At 30.0% G+C, this 19,518-nt stretch overlaps 4 protein-coding genes across 8 annotated transcripts in view; 2 read left to right on the forward strand and 2 right to left on the reverse strand.

Annotated features, from left to right (window-relative positions):
- LOC115245465 (protein lin-37 homolog) overlaps window positions 1-3,638 on the forward strand; it is a 4,224-nt gene extending 586 nt beyond the window's left edge. Inside the window, exons 2-9 of one of the 2 annotated variants that reach the window (XM_029823788.1) lie at window positions 1,131-1,394; window positions 1,482-1,550; window positions 1,636-1,893; window positions 2,007-2,145; window positions 2,230-2,433; window positions 2,584-2,767; window positions 2,941-3,089; window positions 3,179-3,638. In XM_029823788.1, coding sequence (XP_029679648.1) covers window positions 1,800-1,893; window positions 2,007-2,145; window positions 2,230-2,433; window positions 2,584-2,767; window positions 2,941-3,089; window positions 3,179-3,200 — 792 coding nt within the window. In that variant the 5' untranslated portion in view covers window positions 1,131-1,394; window positions 1,482-1,550; window positions 1,636-1,799 and the 3' untranslated portion in view covers window positions 3,201-3,638. The remainder of the gene's footprint in view (window positions 1-1,130; window positions 1,395-1,481; window positions 1,551-1,635; window positions 1,894-2,006; window positions 2,146-2,229; window positions 2,434-2,583; window positions 2,768-2,940; window positions 3,090-3,178) is intronic. The other variant, XM_029823789.1, reaches the window with a different exon arrangement.
- Window positions 3,639-4,085: 447 nt separating this feature from the next.
- Window positions 4,086-8,908, reverse strand: LOC115245464 (ankyrin repeat domain-containing protein 13D-like). Of its 3 annotated transcripts, XM_029823785.1 has the most exons (13): window positions 8,752-8,908; window positions 8,517-8,641; window positions 8,208-8,253; window positions 7,889-8,032; window positions 7,659-7,730; window positions 7,073-7,253; window positions 6,767-6,992; window positions 6,531-6,659; window positions 6,301-6,451; window positions 6,061-6,222; window positions 5,264-5,364; window positions 5,048-5,136; window positions 4,086-4,700 (listed from the first exon to the last, which is right to left on the reverse strand). In XM_029823785.1, exons 1-13 carry the CDS (start codon window positions 8,843-8,845, stop codon window positions 4,466-4,468), a joined length of 1,755 nt encoding a protein of 584 aa, XP_029679645.1. In that variant the 5' UTR covers window positions 8,846-8,908; the 3' UTR covers window positions 4,086-4,465. The 3 variants fall into 3 exon arrangements, with proteins under 3 accessions (XP_029679645.1, XP_029679646.1, XP_029679647.1); XM_029823786.1 differs by lacking the exon at window positions 7,659-7,730; XM_029823787.1 differs by lacking the exons at window positions 8,517-8,641; window positions 8,752-8,908 and having other exon boundaries at window positions 7,659-7,749.
- Window positions 8,909-9,063: 155 nt separating this feature from the next.
- Window positions 9,064-15,369, reverse strand: LOC115245491 (ankyrin repeat domain-containing protein 13D-like). 2 transcript variants are annotated; one of them, XM_029823843.1, is made up of 14 exons: window positions 15,112-15,369; window positions 13,734-13,869; window positions 13,499-13,623; window positions 13,190-13,235; window positions 12,871-13,014; window positions 12,641-12,712; window positions 12,055-12,235; window positions 11,749-11,974; window positions 11,513-11,641; window positions 11,283-11,433; window positions 11,043-11,204; window positions 10,246-10,346; window positions 10,030-10,118; window positions 9,064-9,682 (listed from the first exon to the last, which is right to left on the reverse strand). In XM_029823843.1, exons 1-14 carry the CDS (start codon window positions 15,208-15,210, stop codon window positions 9,448-9,450), a joined length of 1,896 nt encoding a protein of 631 aa, XP_029679703.1. In that variant the 5' UTR covers window positions 15,211-15,369; the 3' UTR covers window positions 9,064-9,447. The 2 variants fall into 2 exon arrangements, with proteins under 2 accessions (XP_029679703.1, XP_029679704.1); XM_029823844.1 differs by lacking the exon at window positions 12,641-12,712.
- A 1,249-nt stretch (window positions 15,370-16,618) lies between these two features.
- LOC115245431 (kinase suppressor of Ras 2) overlaps window positions 16,619-19,518 on the forward strand; it is a 6,282-nt gene continuing 3,382 nt past the window's right edge. Inside the window, exons 1-7 of the mRNA XM_029823742.1 lie at window positions 16,619-16,762; window positions 17,493-17,624; window positions 17,770-17,917; window positions 18,009-18,269; window positions 18,571-18,739; window positions 18,886-19,085; window positions 19,170-19,433. Of these exons, the coding sequence (XP_029679602.1) occupies window positions 16,619-16,762; window positions 17,493-17,624; window positions 17,770-17,917; window positions 18,009-18,269; window positions 18,571-18,739; window positions 18,886-19,085; window positions 19,170-19,433 (1,318 nt within the window). The remainder of the gene's footprint in view (window positions 16,763-17,492; window positions 17,625-17,769; window positions 17,918-18,008; window positions 18,270-18,570; window positions 18,740-18,885; window positions 19,086-19,169; window positions 19,434-19,518) is intronic.

Raw genomic sequence — 19,518 nt, forward strand, 5'->3', positions numbered from 1 at the left:
TTATATAATTATATATTTTAAATATAAGAATTATATTTTTATTGATTATATTTTTCAAAAGTTTTTATCCAAGAAGAAACTTTTTTTGGCAATTAAGAAGAATCAGTTGTTCAAAGCGGATTGCTCCAAAATATTAGACCACAATGTGATGGCGCATAGTGGTCCAAAATCTCGAAAAGCTGACCAAACGTATTTACTGTATACTGTACACTTTATTGTAGCATAACAATACTTATCAATAGAAGAACTCTTCAGGATGCATGATATTTTGAGTGGAGTTCCACAAGATAGAGAAAACGCTCTTAACATTTTATACGTTAAAAAAACAATATTGCACAAGATCGCGACTTTTTGACATTTTATGACATTTTGCGAAAATCTGACAGCTGATAGTATCACCGGCGATCGTGAAAAAATTAATTAACGCTGTCAACAATTAAAACTACTTAAAAAACGATAGAACACGCGGTTAGAACTATAGGAAAATATAATTAATTATATTTATATAAATTTGTTTATAATAGCTTTTAATGTGCATCGGTGCGCACTAGTGCATCCAACTGATGAATTCATAAATTAAAAAATTAATTGAATAATATAATTACAAAAAAAGAATTAATAATGAAAAGTTATATAAATTAAAAGCATGATTTGATAATTTTTAAAATGCTTAATACTTTTCAAAAATAAGAAAAAAGTGAAAGCAATTTATTGTAAATATCTTCTACATGTTATATTTAAAAATTAGGAAAAAAATTAAGAAAATTTATTTCTCTCTCTCATTTTACATGCACATAAAAATACTTCAATTATAATTTATTATCGCTGTAGTATATACTAGAATGACAAAACATCTAATGTTTAAAATGCTTAATACTTTTCAAGAATAAGAAAAAAGTGGAAGCAATTTATTAGTAAATATCTTCTATACGTTATATTTAAAAATTAGGGAAAAAAATTATTAAGAAAATTATAATTTCATTTTACATGCGCATATACATAAAAATACTTCAATTATAATTTATTATCGCTGTAGTATATAGTAGAATGACAAAACATCATAGCGCAGCTAATAAAACATTAATAAATCCATAATATTTCCCCGCATTTTTGATCCACAATGTGTTTAGCACGGATATCCACCAACCGGTCGTTTTACCATGGCATCAAATAGTGTCTGGCCATGTAGTTTCGCTGGCTCTAAAATGGATCCAGGTAGCGCCACTGTACTAGCTAGGAAAACGGTCTCACGAAAAACGGCGTCGTGGCCCCTCTCAGGCTTCTCTCTGGTGCAACCGAGATCCGAGATGTGTGTTTTCTGAAGACGATAACTGCTATCAACATAAACATAATAGGTTGAAAGTACTCAAAAAAAAAAGGGAAAGAAAGAATAAGTAAGAATCAAAAGTTGATTTAATTTATCTCTTTTTGTCTGATATATTGTATGTTATTTTAGTAATATTTAATATAATTTATTATAGGTATATGAGAAAAAATGTATCTCAATATTTGGATGACTGACTCAAAAAGCTGATTAATTTAAATCTAATGTATGTATAGCTTAATTGTCTTTAAATAATTGTTCTAGTCTGTACTTTGAATAATGCATTAATTTTTTTTTTTTATTTATAACAGGATAAATTTTATACTATACATATTGTGATCAAATTTATTATTGATTAATTAATTGCTAGAATAAATCAATGCTATACTAGAAATTATTTTAATAGCTCGTATTATATATTGCATTATATTTAAATAAACTTTTATTAACATTGATATGTTAACTTCAAACTTTGATGATATGTGGTAATCAGATGGGGAAGAAAAGAAATATTCAACCTCCGCCAATAATGCCAGGGCGGATAAAAGTGGAAATAAAAGATGAAATAGGTAATAATGCTTGAAAGTATAATAATAACTTTGAGAAAAAGTACAAGCTATTAAAAATGAATAATTGTTTATGTTGTTGAGTTGTATATATAGCTTAGATTATGTTTATATAGGAGATAGTGATGTCTTGGTAGCGAGAGATCGTTTGAAAGGTGCTCTTCGAGAATTATTACAACATAGTGACACAGGTTCATCAGCAGACTCAGGCGAAGAAAGTTCTCCTCAGGATTATAAACATTCAATGAGAAAGATGTAAAGTTTAAAGCATCTTGTTGTGCAATATAAAATTATCTCTATATTCAGAATCATTAACATTTTGGTAATTACAATACACAGGACAAAATCCATTAATCTCCAACAACCGCGAAAAGTCAGACGTCGCCGACAAGTACAGACTGATACAGCATTTCATCATACATATGTGATGAAACTATTTGATCGCAGTGTTGATTTAGCTCAATTTCGAGAAGACACACCACTTTATCCCATATGTCGTGCTTGGATGGCCAATCAACCAAGGAATCCTAATTTGGTTCCTAAGTAAGTAAAATTATATAGATTCGCTTATGTATTTATTTATATTTGCTTATATTACCTATAAGTTTTTATCTCTCTCTCTCTCTCTCTTTGTGTACACAATTCTATATTCCTATACAAAATTAAAATAGATATATTTATTCATATATATAGAGTACGTAGCCCAAGTCCAGAAATAGTTAATGAAATTAATATAACAAATAATTTAATTGATGCTAATGGAGAGCTAAATGATGTCCATTATTTGCCAACTCCATTGCCTCGTGAGGAGGCCATACCAAGAAATCGCATTCCATCTCCTATATTCGGAGAGAAGGATGACTTAAACTTAGATTATGTGAGTCAACAATTTCGACAAATGCATAAAGTTCAAATTTTTTAATATCAAGATAGTATACATACATAAATTGTATTAAAATTTTTAAAATAAGAAAGATGTATCTATATTATATATATTTTCTGTTACTCGTATATTTTAATGGATACAAATTGCATGTAACATAACTACAGGAAGGACAAACTCTCAAATCACGGGAACAATTAATGAAAGAGCATATTACACGATGGAATGCTATTCGCAAAAAATGGCATCAGCAAGCACATAAAAATGAACAACGTTATATACAGAGTGCTACTATACTTAGCACCATTTTTACAAAGTTTGTATACAAATTTGTTTACTAATGTAAGAGAGAAACGATTTTTCTTTAATAAATTATAGTGATGTTACTAACTTTAATTACTTCAGGGCGCAAGCAGAGTTTGAATAGCAGAGATATGGCAGTCCAATGACTGCCAGTTCTTGCATCACTGATAATTACATTTCTGATAATTTTTATTACGTCATCAAGGAATAATTTCTTATTTGTCTTATTTTTCTACATAATTTCATTGGTAAGTGAATGCATAAAATAGGGCTATATTTATACATGTCTTATATGAATGCAATTTTTATTTATAATGCCCAGAAGTTGTAATCATGTTTTAATAACATTACAAAATATTGATTCCTCACTTTAATACAAAACGACATTGTAATACTTGTAAGTTTATTCTTTTAATAAAAATAAACGCAATATATAATAATCAATTTTTGTCTTTAAAACACCATGTTTTATAAAGAGCTTATGTGTACATACATAATCCTCTAATATAGTGTATCAATCAAATAACATACAAAAATAAAATTTACTTATCTCAAATATAAATAATATATCGTTAATCTATGCTATACATAAAATCTCTTTTGCATGTTCAATTAATTTTTCGCATAAAACTTTGGAAGGGGATGAACACACATTGATAAATGCTTATATGTAATTCCTAATAGTTCATTATATATATTATTGTATTGAAATATTACATACAATTATTATTGTAGATATGAAAAAGGATTTTCGTAAAAATGTTTGATTTGATTAAAGATGTTGGTTATCTTTCTGTATTATCCTAATTGCAATTATTACTGTGTGTGCACTTGTAAATTCATAGAAATAGAGATTAAAATTGAGGAGAAAGGACCAGACGAATAATTCTTGAAGGCTTGAGAATTACATGCCTTTTATTATAGATATTAACAGTCGTGACTTACATTATTTACTTTCAGTTAATAGGATTTACACAAACACTGTTTGATTGTTTGTCATTTGACTGTATTTTTTTTTTTTTTTTAAGAGCAATTGTAATTTTCAAGACTTCCCTATGTACTTATTAAAATGTTTAGGTTTCATTAAAGATTTCATTTCGTTTTATATAAAAATGTAGCTAAGAAATAAATAACATAATTTAAATTATTCACTTGATTAACTATTACTATATTATTTTCATTTTTTGACTTGCATCAACTATTATACTCCAATAACAAATGTTCATCGTAAGCAACATTATTATTCCTTAATGCACTTTGCAATCTATAAATTGTATAGGAAATGATTTTTCGTACAGCCTCAAGATGAGACTGGAAGATTTTTCACGTTTCTGGAAGTATACTGTAATAAATTTGTTTTTATCACTATTGCACACACACTTTGGAAGTTTATTTGTCTGTCAAAGATAGTTCTAGCACTTGGCGAAAGGTTTCTTCTTCTAACAATCGCCGTTGCTCCTCTTCTATTTGTTGTTGCTCGGAAAGTTTTAACGCTAATCTCAACTGTTCTGCTGTACCTTCGAGAGAGTCACTATCTTCATTTTCATTTGTACTCGCTGAATTTGTAGTACCTTCAGCAGATCCAGCTGTTTCTTGATATAACACCAAGCTAGCCTGAATCGCCCTGTATAAAAAAAAGATTAAGTTATTTAAACATAATTCAGCATTTTTATGATGCAACTTATGACGCAATTCTTTCCAGGATTTCAAAATAATAATTTTAAAAATATTTTATAATTTAAGGTCTAATCAATGCAATTTATATTAATTACAATACGAATAAACCTGCAGAATAATTTACCTGGAATTAATATTTACAATAAAATAACCCACCTGTCTAAACATTAATTGTAGCACGAAAAAACGCATGCATAAAGTTAATAATAAAATATATTTTCTCAATGCTAACATTTATTAAAAACATAACACATCTCTTGATAACATTCTCTTTAGTATGTGTTTATTGCATACCTCTGAAGTTGCCTTTCTTCCTCCGTGGTCATATTAGGTGTAGTTGGTCTAGATGGCTTTTGCGCTCTTAATGCTTCCCATATATCAACCTGTGTAAAATAATAATTTTCGTGTAAAAAAATAGGGGATCTATATATCGTATATATTATAGATACAAGAAAATTTTGAGAATTGTATAAAGCAACACAAATGTATAGAGCAACAAAAAAACGATACCTCATCACGTTCACTGCCAGCTTCTAGAAGACTTTGCTGAATAGCAAACTGCAACAAATCGTCTTCTTCTTCAATACTGAATTGTGTCCTGACTTCTGCACCTATATTCAAAAGTAATGTCCATTAAACACAAATTGATATATTACATATAGAACATCTGCATAAGCATTAACACCGACGAGATAGTATTAAAGACCGTCAGCCCTGAATAAATTTTTGTGATTATAGCTGCGTTCGGAAACCACCCGTGTGCACACGAGCGTCGTTTTATCTTTATTGTTTACTAAAAGTTGAACAAAGATAGAGCGACATTCGGGTGATGTTTGCGAACGTAGTCTATCAAGTGGGACCGGTGGGCTCGAAGGTAATTGAAGTATGTTGACATTACTGGCCGTTTAACTGCGTCGAAGATAATTACACAAATTATTTAATTCATATGGTTATTTTAGTTCATCCAGTTTTATTATCGAAAACACCGACAGGATATCATTAAAGACCGATGATCTTATGGGATTTAGCATATTACTGGAAAAAACTCTCCACGCGTTGCTGTAGGTAAGTAAATCTTTGTATTATCGATAATAAAACAATAATTTTAATAATAAAAAAAATTTTTTAAATGTTTACTTTGTTGTTCTAGACAGTTACATAAAAAATCTATACATTTTCGATAACAAAACAATAACTGGATTAACTAAAATAATGCGCAGCAAGTTTTTTTTTCCAGTCACACTAAATCCCATAAGACCATCGGTTTGTAATGATATCTCGTCGGTGGCATTAAACAAAAATTTTACCCAATTTCGCATATCCATTAGGTGCCTCGAAACAAATATCGTCGACTAAGCAAGTTACACGATTAGTTTCTTGCAAATGGCCCACATGCGGTACTTCTTGATCCAAACCAAATATATTTCCAAATGTTATTCTTGCATTGAGAATGTGAAACAGTGGAATTTCTGGAAAAAGATTCGATTATTAGTATATGTACAGTCGATACTGCATGATATCTATCATATAATGAATTAAGATCTTACCAATTTTAACAGGAAAACCAGCTGGAAGTTGCATTTGAATAAAATCTTTCAATTTTGCAAAATGTGAACTAGATATAGCCATCAAATCTACAATTGGCATAATTTGTTCTTGAAGACTTAATGGATAATCCTCGCTCAACCATAAAGTTGCCTAAAAATAAAAAACTTTTTAAATTATAATGTATAATATAATGTAATAGATGATAGATTTTTATATCAATTTGTAATACCTTAAATTTTTGGATTTTTGTATTAATTTCTTTTGGTCGACCTATATCTCTCCCATTTAGATCAACAGCTGGATCAAAATATTCCTCAATAGTTATGTTAGAGGGATTACCTATGTTATTAAATTCTTCCTGAAATATATAACTTGATAAAAATATGTTTGTTATATACAGGGTGTTTATATATATATGTATGTGTAAAATTACTGATTAAATATTATTATTGAGAAAAAGATTACACTGGTAGTGGTAGCACTGCAACTCTCCTGTTGCTGTTCTGCAATACCAAGAAATGATTGTAAAGGTGTTCTCGGTGCTCGGGCTCTTGCTTTATCTGTTTCGGATAAGTGTTCCAATCGGGTTTTAGTTATTAATTCCACATTGCTCGCGCTAAAAACTTTGCATTCGTGACCATTTATCACTTCGCTCTTATCGGAACGCCATCCCCATAGACCTGCTTTATTGCTATAATTTAACATAAATAATATTTAAAATAACTTTGAAATACAGAGATATCGGTATAACTATTACAATGATAATTATACCGTTCAAAACTAATTTTATCCGTGTCTATGTATGTCGTAACTATAGGATTAGTGAGCCGAGCTATCACCCCTTCTTCAGATGGTTCCATCAATTGTATATTATCATCTCCTATAAGTTTCATATGTTCGACATAAACTTTTCTTGTTTCATGATCTACTTCCATCATTGTTGCCCCATCATCTATAAAAATATCATATAAATTTCTTAGATTGTATTTATATTACATACTATATGAATGATTCATAAATATTCAGTTTTAAGAAGAGAAGAATCTATATTAATGTTATATTATATAAAAGAAAAAAAAACCATGTTTGATACAAAAATAATATATATCATATATTATATTATTTAATTATGAATTTATTAGATTATAATCAATATAAATTTATAAAATAAAATGAGAAAAAACGAGAGAGATGAGAAAAATTATATAATGTTCATATTAAAGGAAAACCTCCTGTGTTTATACATATTAATATCTTTATGTTTTTACTCTCTAAAATTCTACAAATTAATATCTTTGTTTTTACTAAAATTCTACATATTATACAATGCCTAAATTAAATGTTAGAGTCATATCACCTGTGTTATGACCACCCACACTGAACACATAACTGCGTTCACATCTAATTGCCATAGGTGGATTTGATGCAGCTTGCGTTAACACATAGAACTTAGTAACAAACAAATAAAATTGTGGCATTTCCAAAATATAATAATCAATTGCAATTTAGAAGAAAAAATAAAGTTATAAACTAATCATGCACAGTTGGCAATATTATAGTATCTATTAAAAATATTTATATGCTTACTTTGTCCTTTGAAGACATAGCTACGATTGCCGCGTTGCCAATTTGCATGATCAAAACCTAACAAAGTAGTATCTATCCTCACATTACTACCTTGTTTGTAAACTTTGTAGGTATCGCTTGGACACATCCGAGATGCAAGAGGAACTGGTCAACAAAAATAACAGCAGTTAATCACATGTGTTATTAAAGAAGATCAAAATAGATATTAAAATTGAAGTGTTAAATTCAAGTTATGGATTAATTAAATTAACCAACAATACAGCAGATTTTGAATATTACAGTCACAAAAACTTGTATTATTAAATCATTTGTTTCTCACCCCAACTTGTAAACTCCCACTTCATTTCTACATAAAAATCAGGTGCCTGAAAAAGATTCCTGTTATTAGGACCATCAAATTATCAATCAAGAATAAAAGGAAGTCAATATTATCAGTTCTTAAATAATAATCTACACAAGAAACACATAAGTTAATATTAGTTAACAGAACTTGTAGAAAAAAAAATTCTTTAGTCTTAGTAAATAGTTTTTCAGTGGCCAAAGAAAAAGTCATATTTGTAAGAAATGGATATATATTAAATTCCAACAATATATATTTTATTATTAGTTAAATTATATGATGACTGACCTGTTTAAGTTTATGAAGTAACTCTGGTATACCAGCAACTCGATTACAATACCTCTGGTAATCTCTCCTAGCGAGCACCAACTGTAGCAATTCAGGATTCCCTGTACCTACAGCTTCTTGGACCACTGTTTTGAAGCAAATTAAACTGATTATTTATATATATTCTCTGATGACAGTAAATATAAATTCATCGAAAATACAAATGTTTTATTATAAGTAGATAAAAGCAAATTACCACTCCATCCCTGAGTATTCTCTGTATTAACATTGGCTTCATGCTGTAATAGAACTACAGCAGAATCTGCATGACCTAAAGTTACTGCTAACATCAGTGGTGTCCTTCCTCGATTGTCATGTTTTTCTATATCGTGCTAGAAAACATTTAAATGTTTTCATGTAATTAACATTTCATGTTACATCAATATGTAGTCAACAGAAAGGACAAATTGACATGTGTATCTTGAATATATTTATTATATTACCTAAAATAATTATTATAGTAATATTATATATATATAAAACACTGTTTGATTGTTTGTCATTTGACTGTATTTTTTTTTTTTTTTTAAGAGCAATTGTAATTTTCAAGACTTCCCTATGTACTTATTAAAATGTTTAGGTTTCATTAAAGATTTCATTTCGTTTTATATAAAAATGTAGCTAAGAAATAAATAACATAATTTAAATTATTCACTTGATTAACTATTACTATATTATTTTCATTTTTTGACTTGCATCAACTATTATACTCCAATAACAAATGTTCATCGTAAGCAACATTATTATTCCTTAATGCACTTTGCAATCTATAAATTGTATAGGAAATGATTTTTCGTACAGCCTCAAGATGAGACTGGAAGATTTTTCACGTTTCTGGAAGTATACTGTAATAAATTTGTTTTTATCACTATTGCACACACACTTTGGAAGTTTATTTGTCTGTCAAAGATAGTTCTAGCACTTGGCGAAAGGTTTCTTCTTCTAACAATCGCCGTTGCTCCTCTTCTATTTGTTGTTGCTCGGAAAGTTTTAACGCTAATCTCAACTGTTCTGCTGTACCTTCGAGAGAGTCACTATCTTCATTTTCATTTGTACTCGCTGAATTTGTAGTACCTTCAGCAGATCCAGCTGTTTCTTGATATAACACCAAGCTAGCCTGAATCGCCCTGTATAAAAAAAAGATTAAGTTATTTAAACATAATTCAGCATTTTTATGATGCAACTTATGACGCAATTCTTTCCAGGATTTCAAAATAATAATTTTAAAAATATTTTATAATTTAAGGTCTAATCAATGCAATTTATATTAATTACAATACGAATAAACCTGCAGAATAATTTACCTGGAATTAATATTTACAATAAAATAACCCACCTGTCTAAACATTAATTGTAGCACGAAAAAACGCATGCATAAAGTTAATAATAAAATATATTTTCTCAATGCTAACATTTATTAAAAACATAACACATCTCTTGATAACATTCTCTTTAGTATGTGTTTATTGCATACCTCTGAAGTTGCCTTTCTTCCTCCGTGGTCATATTAGGTGTAGTTGGTCTAGATGGCTTTTGCGCTCTTAATGCTTCCCATATATCAACCTGTGTAAAATAATAATTTTCGTGTAAAAAAATAGGGGATCTATATATCGTATATATTATAGATACAAGAAAATTTTGAGAATTGTATAAAGCAACACAAATGTATAGAGCAACAAAAAAACGATACCTCATCACGTTCACTGCCAGCTTCTAGAAGACTTTGCTGAATAGCAAACTGCAACAAATCGTCTTCTTCTTCAATACTGAATTGTGTCCTGACTTCTGCACCTATATTCAAAAGTAATGTCCATTAAACACAAATTGATATATTACATATAGAACATCTGCATAAGCATTAACACCGACGAGATAGTATTAAAGACCGTCAGCCCTGAATAAATTTTTGTGATTATAGCTGCGTTCGGAAACCACCCGTGTGCACACGAGCGTCGTTTTATCTTTATTGTTTACTAAAAGTTGAACAAAGATAGAGCGACATTCGGGTGATGTTTGCGAACGTAGTCTATCAAGTGGGACCGGTGGGCTCGAAGGTAATTGAAGTATGTTGACATTACTGGCCGTTTAACTGCGTCGAAGATAATTACACAAATTATTTAATTCATATGGTTATTTTAGTTCATCCAGTTTTATTATCGAAAACACCGACAGGATATCATTAAAGACCGATGATCTTATGGGATTTAGCATATTACTGGAAAAAACTCTCCACGCGTTGCTGTAGGTAAGTAAATCTTTGTATTATCGATAATAAAACAATAATTTTAATAATAAAAAAAATTTTTTAAATGTTTACTTTGTTGTTCTAGACAGTTACATAAAAAATCTATACATTTTCGATAACAAAACAATAACTGGATTAACTAAAATAATGCGCAGCAAGTTTTTTTTTCCAGTCACACTAAATCCCATAAGACCATCGGTTTGTAATGATATCTCGTCGGTGGCATTAAACAAAAATTTTACCCAATTTCGCATATCCATTAGGTGCCTCGAAACAAATATCGTCGACTAAGCAAGTTACACGATTAGTTTCTTGCAAATGGCCCACATGCGGTACTTCTTGATCCAAACCAAATATATTTCCAAATGTTATTCTTGCATTGAGAATGTGAAACAGTGGAATTTCTGGAAAAAGATTCGATTATTAGTATATGTACAGTCGATACTGCATGATATCTATCATATAATGAATTAAGATCTTACCAATTTTAACAGGAAAACCAGCTGGAAGTTGCATTTGAATAAAATCTTTCAATTTTGCAAAATGTGAACTAGATATAGCCATCAAATCTACAATTGGCATAATTTGTTCTTGAAGACTTAATGGATAATCCTCGCTCAACCATAAAGTTGCCTAAAAATAAAAAACTTTTTAAATTATAATGTATAATATAATGTAATAGATGATAGATTTTTATATCAATTTGTAATACCTTAAATTTTTGGATTTTTGTATTAATTTCTTTTGGTCGACCTATATCTCTCCCATTTAGATCAACAGCTGGATCAAAATATTCCTCAATAGTTATGTTAGAGGGATTACCTATGTTATTAAATTCTTCCTGAAATATATAACTTGATAAAAATATGTTTGTTATATACAGGGTGTTTATATATATATGTATGTGTAAAATTACTGATTAAATATTATTATTGAGAAAAAGATTACACTGGTAGTGGTAGCACTGCAACTCTCCTGTTGCTGTTCTGCAATACCAAGAAATGATTGTAAAGGTGTTCTCGGTGCTCGGGCTCTTGCTTTATCTGTTTCGGATAAGTGTTCCAATCGGGTTTTAGTTATTAATTCCACATTGCTCGCGCTAAAAACTTTGCATTCGTGACCATTTATCACTTCGCTCTTATCGGAACGCCATCCCCATAGACCTGCTTTATTGCTATAATTTAACATAAATAATATTTAAAATAACTTTGAAATACAGAGATATCGGTATAACTATTACAATGATAATTATACCGTTCAAAACTAATTTTATCCGTGTCTATGTATGTCGTAACTATAGGATTAGTGAGCCGAGCTATCACCCCTTCTTCAGATGGTTCCATCAATTGTATATTATCATCTCCTATAAGTTTCATATGTTCGACATAAACTTTTCTTGTTTCATGATCTACTTCCATCATTGTTGCCCCATCATCTATAAAAATATCATATAAATTTCTTAGATTGTATTTATATTACATACTATATGAATGATTCATAAATATTCAGTTTTAAGAAGAGAAGAATCTATATTAATGTTATATTATATAAAAGAAAAAAAAACCATGTTTGATACAAAAATAATATATATCATATATTATATTATTTAATTATGAATTTATTAGATTATAATCAATATAAATTTATAAAATAAAATGAGAAAAAACGAGAGAGATGAGAAAAATTATATAATGTTCATATTAAAGGAAAACCTCCTGTGTTTATACATATTAATATCTTTATGTTTTTACTCTCTAAAATTCTACAAATTAATATCTTTGTTTTTACTAAAATTCTACATATTATACAATGCCTAAATTAAATGTTAGAGTCATATCACCTGTGTTATGACCACCCACACTGAACACATAACTGCGTTCACATCTAATTGCCATAGGTGGATTTGATGCAGCTTGCGTTAACACATAGAACTTAGTAACAAACAAATAAAATTGTGGCATTTCCAAAATATAATAATCAATTGCAATTTAGAAGAAAAAATAAAGTTATAAACTAATCATGCACAGTTGGCAATATTATAGTATCTATTAAAAATATTTATATGCTTACTTTGTCCTTTGAAGACATAGCTACGATTGCCGCGTTGCCAATTTGCATGATCAAAACCTAACAAAGTAGTATCTATCCTCACATTACTACCTTGTTTGTAAACTTTGTAGGTATCGCTTGGACACATCCGAGATGCAAGAGGAACTGGTCAACAAAAATAACAGCAGTTAATCACATGTGTTATTAAAGAAGATCAAAATAGATATTAAAATTGAAGTGTTAAATTCAAGTTATGGATTAATTAAATTAACCAACAATACAGCAGATTTTGAATATTACAGTCACAAAAACTTGTATTATTAAATCATTTGTTTCTCACCCCAACTTGTAAACTCCCACTTCATTTCTACATAAAAATCAGGTGCCTGAAAAAGATTCCTGTTATTAGGACCATCAAATTATCAATCAAGAATAAAAGGAAGTCAATATTATCAGTTCTTAAATAATAATCTACACAAGAAACACATAAGTTAATATTAGTTAACAGAACTTGTAGAAAAAAAAATTCTTTAGTCTTAGTAAATAGTTTTTCAGTGGCCAAAGAAAAAGTCATATTTGTAAGAAATGGATATATATTAAATTCCAACAATATATATTTTATTATTAGTTAAATTATATGATGACTGACCTGTTTAAGTTTATGAAGTAACTCTGGTATACCAGCAACTCGATTACAATACCTCTGGTAATCTCTCCTAGCGAGCACCAACTGTAGCAATTCAGGATTCCCTGTACCTACAGCTTCTTGGACCACTGTTTTGAAGCAAATTAAACTGATTATTTATATATATTCTCTGATGACAGTAAATATAAATTCATCGAAAATACAAATGTTTTATTATAAGTAGATAAAAGCAAATTACCACTCCATCCCTGAGTATTCTCTGTATTAACATTGGCTTCATGCTGTAATAGAACTACAGCAGAATCTGCATGACCTAAAGTTACTGCTAACATCAGTGGTGTCCTTCCTCGATTGTCATGTTTTTCTATATCGTGCTAGAAAACATTTAAATGTTTTCATGTAATTAACATTTCATGTTACATCAATATGTAGTCAACAGAAAGGACAAATTGACATGTGTATCTTGAATATATTTATTATATTACCTAAAATAATTATTATAGTAATATTATTAATGTTATAAGAAATTAAAATGATATAAATAAGTATCAAAAATGTTATCAAATATAACAGATTGCCTGATTGTGCTTCAGTAATGTAATATCAAGAGCCACAAATCTCTACATATCTAAGGTTTCCTCCTTTTTATGAAAGGCTTCAGACATTTCTATTAATATAAGATACACTATACAAACTTGAACCAATTATATATAATTATAAATTAGAAAAATATAATCATAAATTTAAAATTTTTTTAAGACATAATAATATATTGTGCAAAGCATTACATAAATGCATACTTTGTCATATTATAAATTTATATTTGATGAAGCTGTCTCTATAAGTAGCTTATTATAAATATGAGCTTTTAATCTTATCTATATCTTATCTTATCTATATATAATTAATTTATTTCAAAAAGGTTATAATCAGAGTTAATAAAAACAATTTTTATTTTTATTAACACTGATGATACTTCTTGTAACATGTGATCATTCTAATATTTGATTTGCATACTGCCATTCAAATAAAACTATATTTATTAAAGCTATTTATGTTTATGTATAAAATAAGAATGTTAATTTAGTTATAATATACGAAAAAATAAGATTATATATAAACAAAGTGTCACAAACACAGTATAAAAAATAATACCTGCAATAGCTTGACATTTATATTGTATACTTCATAAAGAGCTATAATTATCGTGATCAGCTGATAGATTCACATAGAATCGTTATTTTTAAATTGTTGTGACATCAATCTGGATAAGTAATATGTAAAAAGAATGCACTAAATAAAGTACTTTGAAGTGACAAATACATTGTTCAAATTTCTAATAGACGAATATATATAATAATATCCATCACCCTACCATCTACATTGAACAATTATCGCTTGTTGTAAGATATAATTGCGCCAAGAAAAATTCGTTATCGCTGATAATTGAACTGTTAATATGGAATGCATATACGAAAATATAAATCACGGTCGGTAAACACGATTAAATTACATATGTCAAATTAATCACGTGTCATGCAGTCTCCGTACGGTTCATGAAGAATCGAAATGTCAAATGAGACGAGTTGTAATTAAATGGCAAGTTTGATGCAAACCTGATTTGCAGATAGTTCCTTGTCGAGTTCTACATAGCTGTTATGCCAAACGAGCCAGTGCAGTGGATAATTCTTTCGTACAGTATCTATATTCACCATTTCTACGAGATCTGATTAACATTAACATACAACAATGTTTATTGTAACAAATACTACGAGTCGTGCGCGCGATATGAAATTTTGACAGCGGAATACATGACATGACATTAGGTGAAAGAAGTATCGGTCATTGAATACATGGTGTTTCAAAGAGAGACCCGTCAATGATGTGTACGTCAGAGACATTGAATTTCAATAGTTTAGAATTGCATTCAAGAATCTACTTATCGGATAGAGTAGCGTTCGATTGACCTATCAGGATAAGAGATCTTGGCTCCTTTTTCTTCTGATTGGTCATTTCAATGCTACTCTACCCCGACGAGTAGATTTTCGAACACAACCCATTGATGTCGAAAGAATGGCAATAAGCGGGAAAATTCAAGTAATATTTATAGAGATTTTGGCTGTAAAATCGGCGCCGAATATTGCGATATAATTTCAGAATTTTTTTTTAAATGCCATTTTTTGTTTTTAGGATGAAATAAATATGCATGTTCGAGAGATTTGGAAATTAAGCACGAGAATAAAATCATATATAAGGAAGCAAGAAAAGTATATATAGCTCCCCTGTTTCTAATCATTTTACGTTATATGTAAGATTGATAGCAATATTTCAATTGCAAAAATTTTTCCTTTTTTTTATTCGTAATGCCAACATATGTATGTTGCGGACGTTTTGTAAATTTTTAATTTTTTCCATTTTACAGAAAGCCTAGATTTTTCATAAAATGCCGGTCTACAAAATTTCACTATATCTTTCTGTGGAAAAAAGATTATTTTACAAAAAGCGTGCATCATATATATACGCATACATATATATATATCGCAAAATTGTTCCGATAAATTTACAATAAAAATTTGTATATTTATATAAATCTATCAAAAAAAGTGGAATATATATATGTATGCTCATACATATTATTTTAAACCTTTATTTTATTTTAAGGAACACGAAATTACGTAATTATACACATAATAATCATGAGATAAATATATAAAATTAAATATCACATATGTGTATATCTATGTTCATGGCCACGTGTTGCAATAAGAAAAAATATTTTTGCCCTCCTAGACAGAGGGGGGTGGTGGAGGAGGACGGGAATTTACAACACGAACTGGAAAAGATTGCCTTTACGAACACTTACGAGTGAAGTTACACGAATGAACGCGCCGAGCTCCCGGATCGCCGGGTAGCACCGATTGACGTCACCGATAGAGGCGGCCAAGATGGTTGTCAATGTTGATAAGTGGTTTGGTTACGCGGAGGAGCAGCAGTGATAACGTCGCGTCCTGACTGCAGAAGCCAGGCCTAGTGGCCGGCCAGTTATGCCCGTGAAATAAAAAGGAACCCGTCCCTCCCGGTGAGGATCCGCGCGGTTTTCGGGTCGAGCGTTGCGCGCGAGGAATGGCGGACGGCGAGGAGGAGATACGACGTGCCCTGAAGGACGTGCAGTCTATGATCGACGTCTGCGCCGAACGACTCGAGGGCCTGCGGACCCAATGCTCCACCAGCGCGGAGCTCACCCAGCAGGAGATAAGGACGCTCGAGGTAACGAGAGCATCGGCGGACCCGCGAAAATCAGGACCCGATTGCCGCCCGACAATCGTCATCGCGATTCCCCTCCCGGCGCTCTCTGTTGATGTATCGCGACGTGTTGATTGTCAACAAATTGTCAACACAACTTGTACTCTATCGTTTATACCTGGCGAATTTCTAGATGATCTTTTCCAGAGAATTCGCGAAAATTTAATTTCACCTCATCGCGCTTTATGATATGCTATATCGAGTTTTTCAGATTGTTCGTCTGCTATTTTTGCAATCTACAATTGAGAAATTTGAAATTTGTGATGTCGTTTCATTGTGATATCATGTCTTTATCATAATTTTTTTTTTTATCGAGAAATAGATAATATTATATTAGGAATTCGTCTAAAATTTTTCTGGGTTAGGTATAATATAATAAGATTTGACATATATAGTCTGAAAACCTATATAATACAAAAAAGAAAATTTAATTTACATAGGCAAATTCGTATTGCGTGCAATGTAGCACTTTGTTTGAACACTGTATGCTTATCTTGAAGTATTATAATTAACTGATAATTATATCAAAATAAAAAAAACTTCAACAAAATTTATGACACTAAGACAAACAAATATGTATATATAAATAATACTATATACTAAACTTTTTTTGAATTGATAATATTTATAATCTATGTCACAATAGCTGCAACACAGAGAGTAAAATCCATCTATATTTAGATATTATTTGTAGGGGAAATTGATAAAATTATACTCTAAACAACTTGTGACAAAAGCCAAATTGAATGATCTGGCAGAGATGAGGCAATATCCGTCGTTACAACAATGGTTGCGGGTAGTTGGTCTCACCCAGGAATCGATTCAGGTAATAATATATAGATATATGAGCAGACTCTTTACGATTCATTTGTTATACAGTTTAGTGTATGTATAAACTTTTATTTTATATCTCTTAATTTAAAAATCAAGTTATAATTTTTCTTCTTGATACTTTATTGTAATAATTTTAGATGGTCTGTAACAAAGCCTGTTCTCTTGAGGCCCTGAAAGAGAAGTCTGAACATGAATTGAGCAGCATGCTAGGTGAAAATAATGTGCGTCGTGAGGAGGAACATCGTAGACTCTGCAGAGCATTACATAATTTACGGCGATATACAGGTGAATAGAATTTGTTTTAGAAGAAAGATATATATCTTTTTGTACAAAAATGAATAGAGTATTATATATTTTGTGTTATATGCTTTGTCAGATGTTCTTATAAGAGGAGATATGGAGAATAGTGATATGAATTTATATTGGGATTCTTGGGATAGACATCATTTACGCACGCGAGCCTCTCCTAGGCCCATTCGATCTCGCACTACACGAAGTTCTGTTCCATCAGAAGATAGCATTCCGTATCATAATAACAATAATCTCAACAGTAATATATTGGCACAAGCTTCTTCTGTAATATCTTTGATGTCAACTAGTCCTCCCTGTACCCCTTTATCGCAAAGGCAAAAATATGGTAAATATGAAATAAAGAGTTATCTTTTTAATTATCTCTTGCGCCTCATTATATTTAAAAATATGTACTAGTCAATTTTTAATGTTTTTAATATGTTTTAAAATACTACTGAAAATATATATATGATGTACACTTAGGTGTCTGTGAAATGCCTTCCCATATAAAGTTAAGCATTTGGAGTGTATTTGAACCATCCACATATTTTGTTCTCAAATATATCTAACTTTTATTAAATGTGGAAATCTAATTTGAAATATAGACAACTTATATCTACTGTACAATAAAGTTTTTTTATTTATAGGAACTAAATTTCCAACAACTCCTCCTCCATGCAAGAAACATCAGATTGGTGTGCAAAGCAGCACATCACAACCTGAAGTGTTTCCATTAACTAAGTCAAAATCTCATGAATCACAATTAGCAAATCGTCTTGAGAATATACAGCTTGATAATGATGATACATCATCTAGGTAATACTTTCCTATATAATCTATTTTCTATTAATTTAATATTATATATTCTTCTCATTTTATGATAAAATACACATTTTATAGATCTAATTTAATTAAAAATATCTATCAACTAAATATTTTAATATATTATTTTATACTTTTAGTTCTGGAAACGACTCTTCTGTAGGAAAAAAAAGTGATTCCACTATAAAAAGAAGAAATCGTCTACCAACAGAACCAAGTTCATACTGTAGTACGACAGACTTTATGAAATCAGAGAGTCTCTTGCCAAACAGTAATAGTCCTATTAAATCCCCACCTTACACTAATCCAGAAAGTGATGATAACAATTTTAAGGGAACAGGTACATGAAAGAAAAACTCTATTTTTTAAATATTATATCATATACAATAAATTAATGTAATATTTTCTTTTGTTTTATTTTTAGTAACAAGTCTCCAAGTGCCAAAATCTCCACGTACTCCGACAGTGACTCGTACCATGGGTCATATAATTGCTCATCGCTTTAACAAAACTTTTAACATGATGGCAACATGTGATTACTGTGAAAAGCAGATGGGATGGGGCACTATTTTAAAATGCAAGGAATGTAAATATAAGTGCCACCGAGAATGTGAATCCAAAGTACCCCCCTCGTGTGGCCTACCTCAGGAACTCTTTAACGAGTTTAAACGAACTGTACAAGGTGATGGTATGTACAAACTTTGCAACTTTAATAATGCTAATCGTAAAAGCATCTCTTTTCCTCTTTCACGTTTTTTTTTTGTTTTTTTTAA

This window comes from Formica exsecta, unplaced genomic scaffold, assembly GCF_003651465.1.
Source record: "Formica exsecta isolate Colony F162 unplaced genomic scaffold, ASM365146v1 scaffold98, whole genome shotgun sequence".
Taxonomy (NCBI): domain Eukaryota; kingdom Metazoa; phylum Arthropoda; class Insecta; order Hymenoptera; family Formicidae; genus Formica; species Formica exsecta.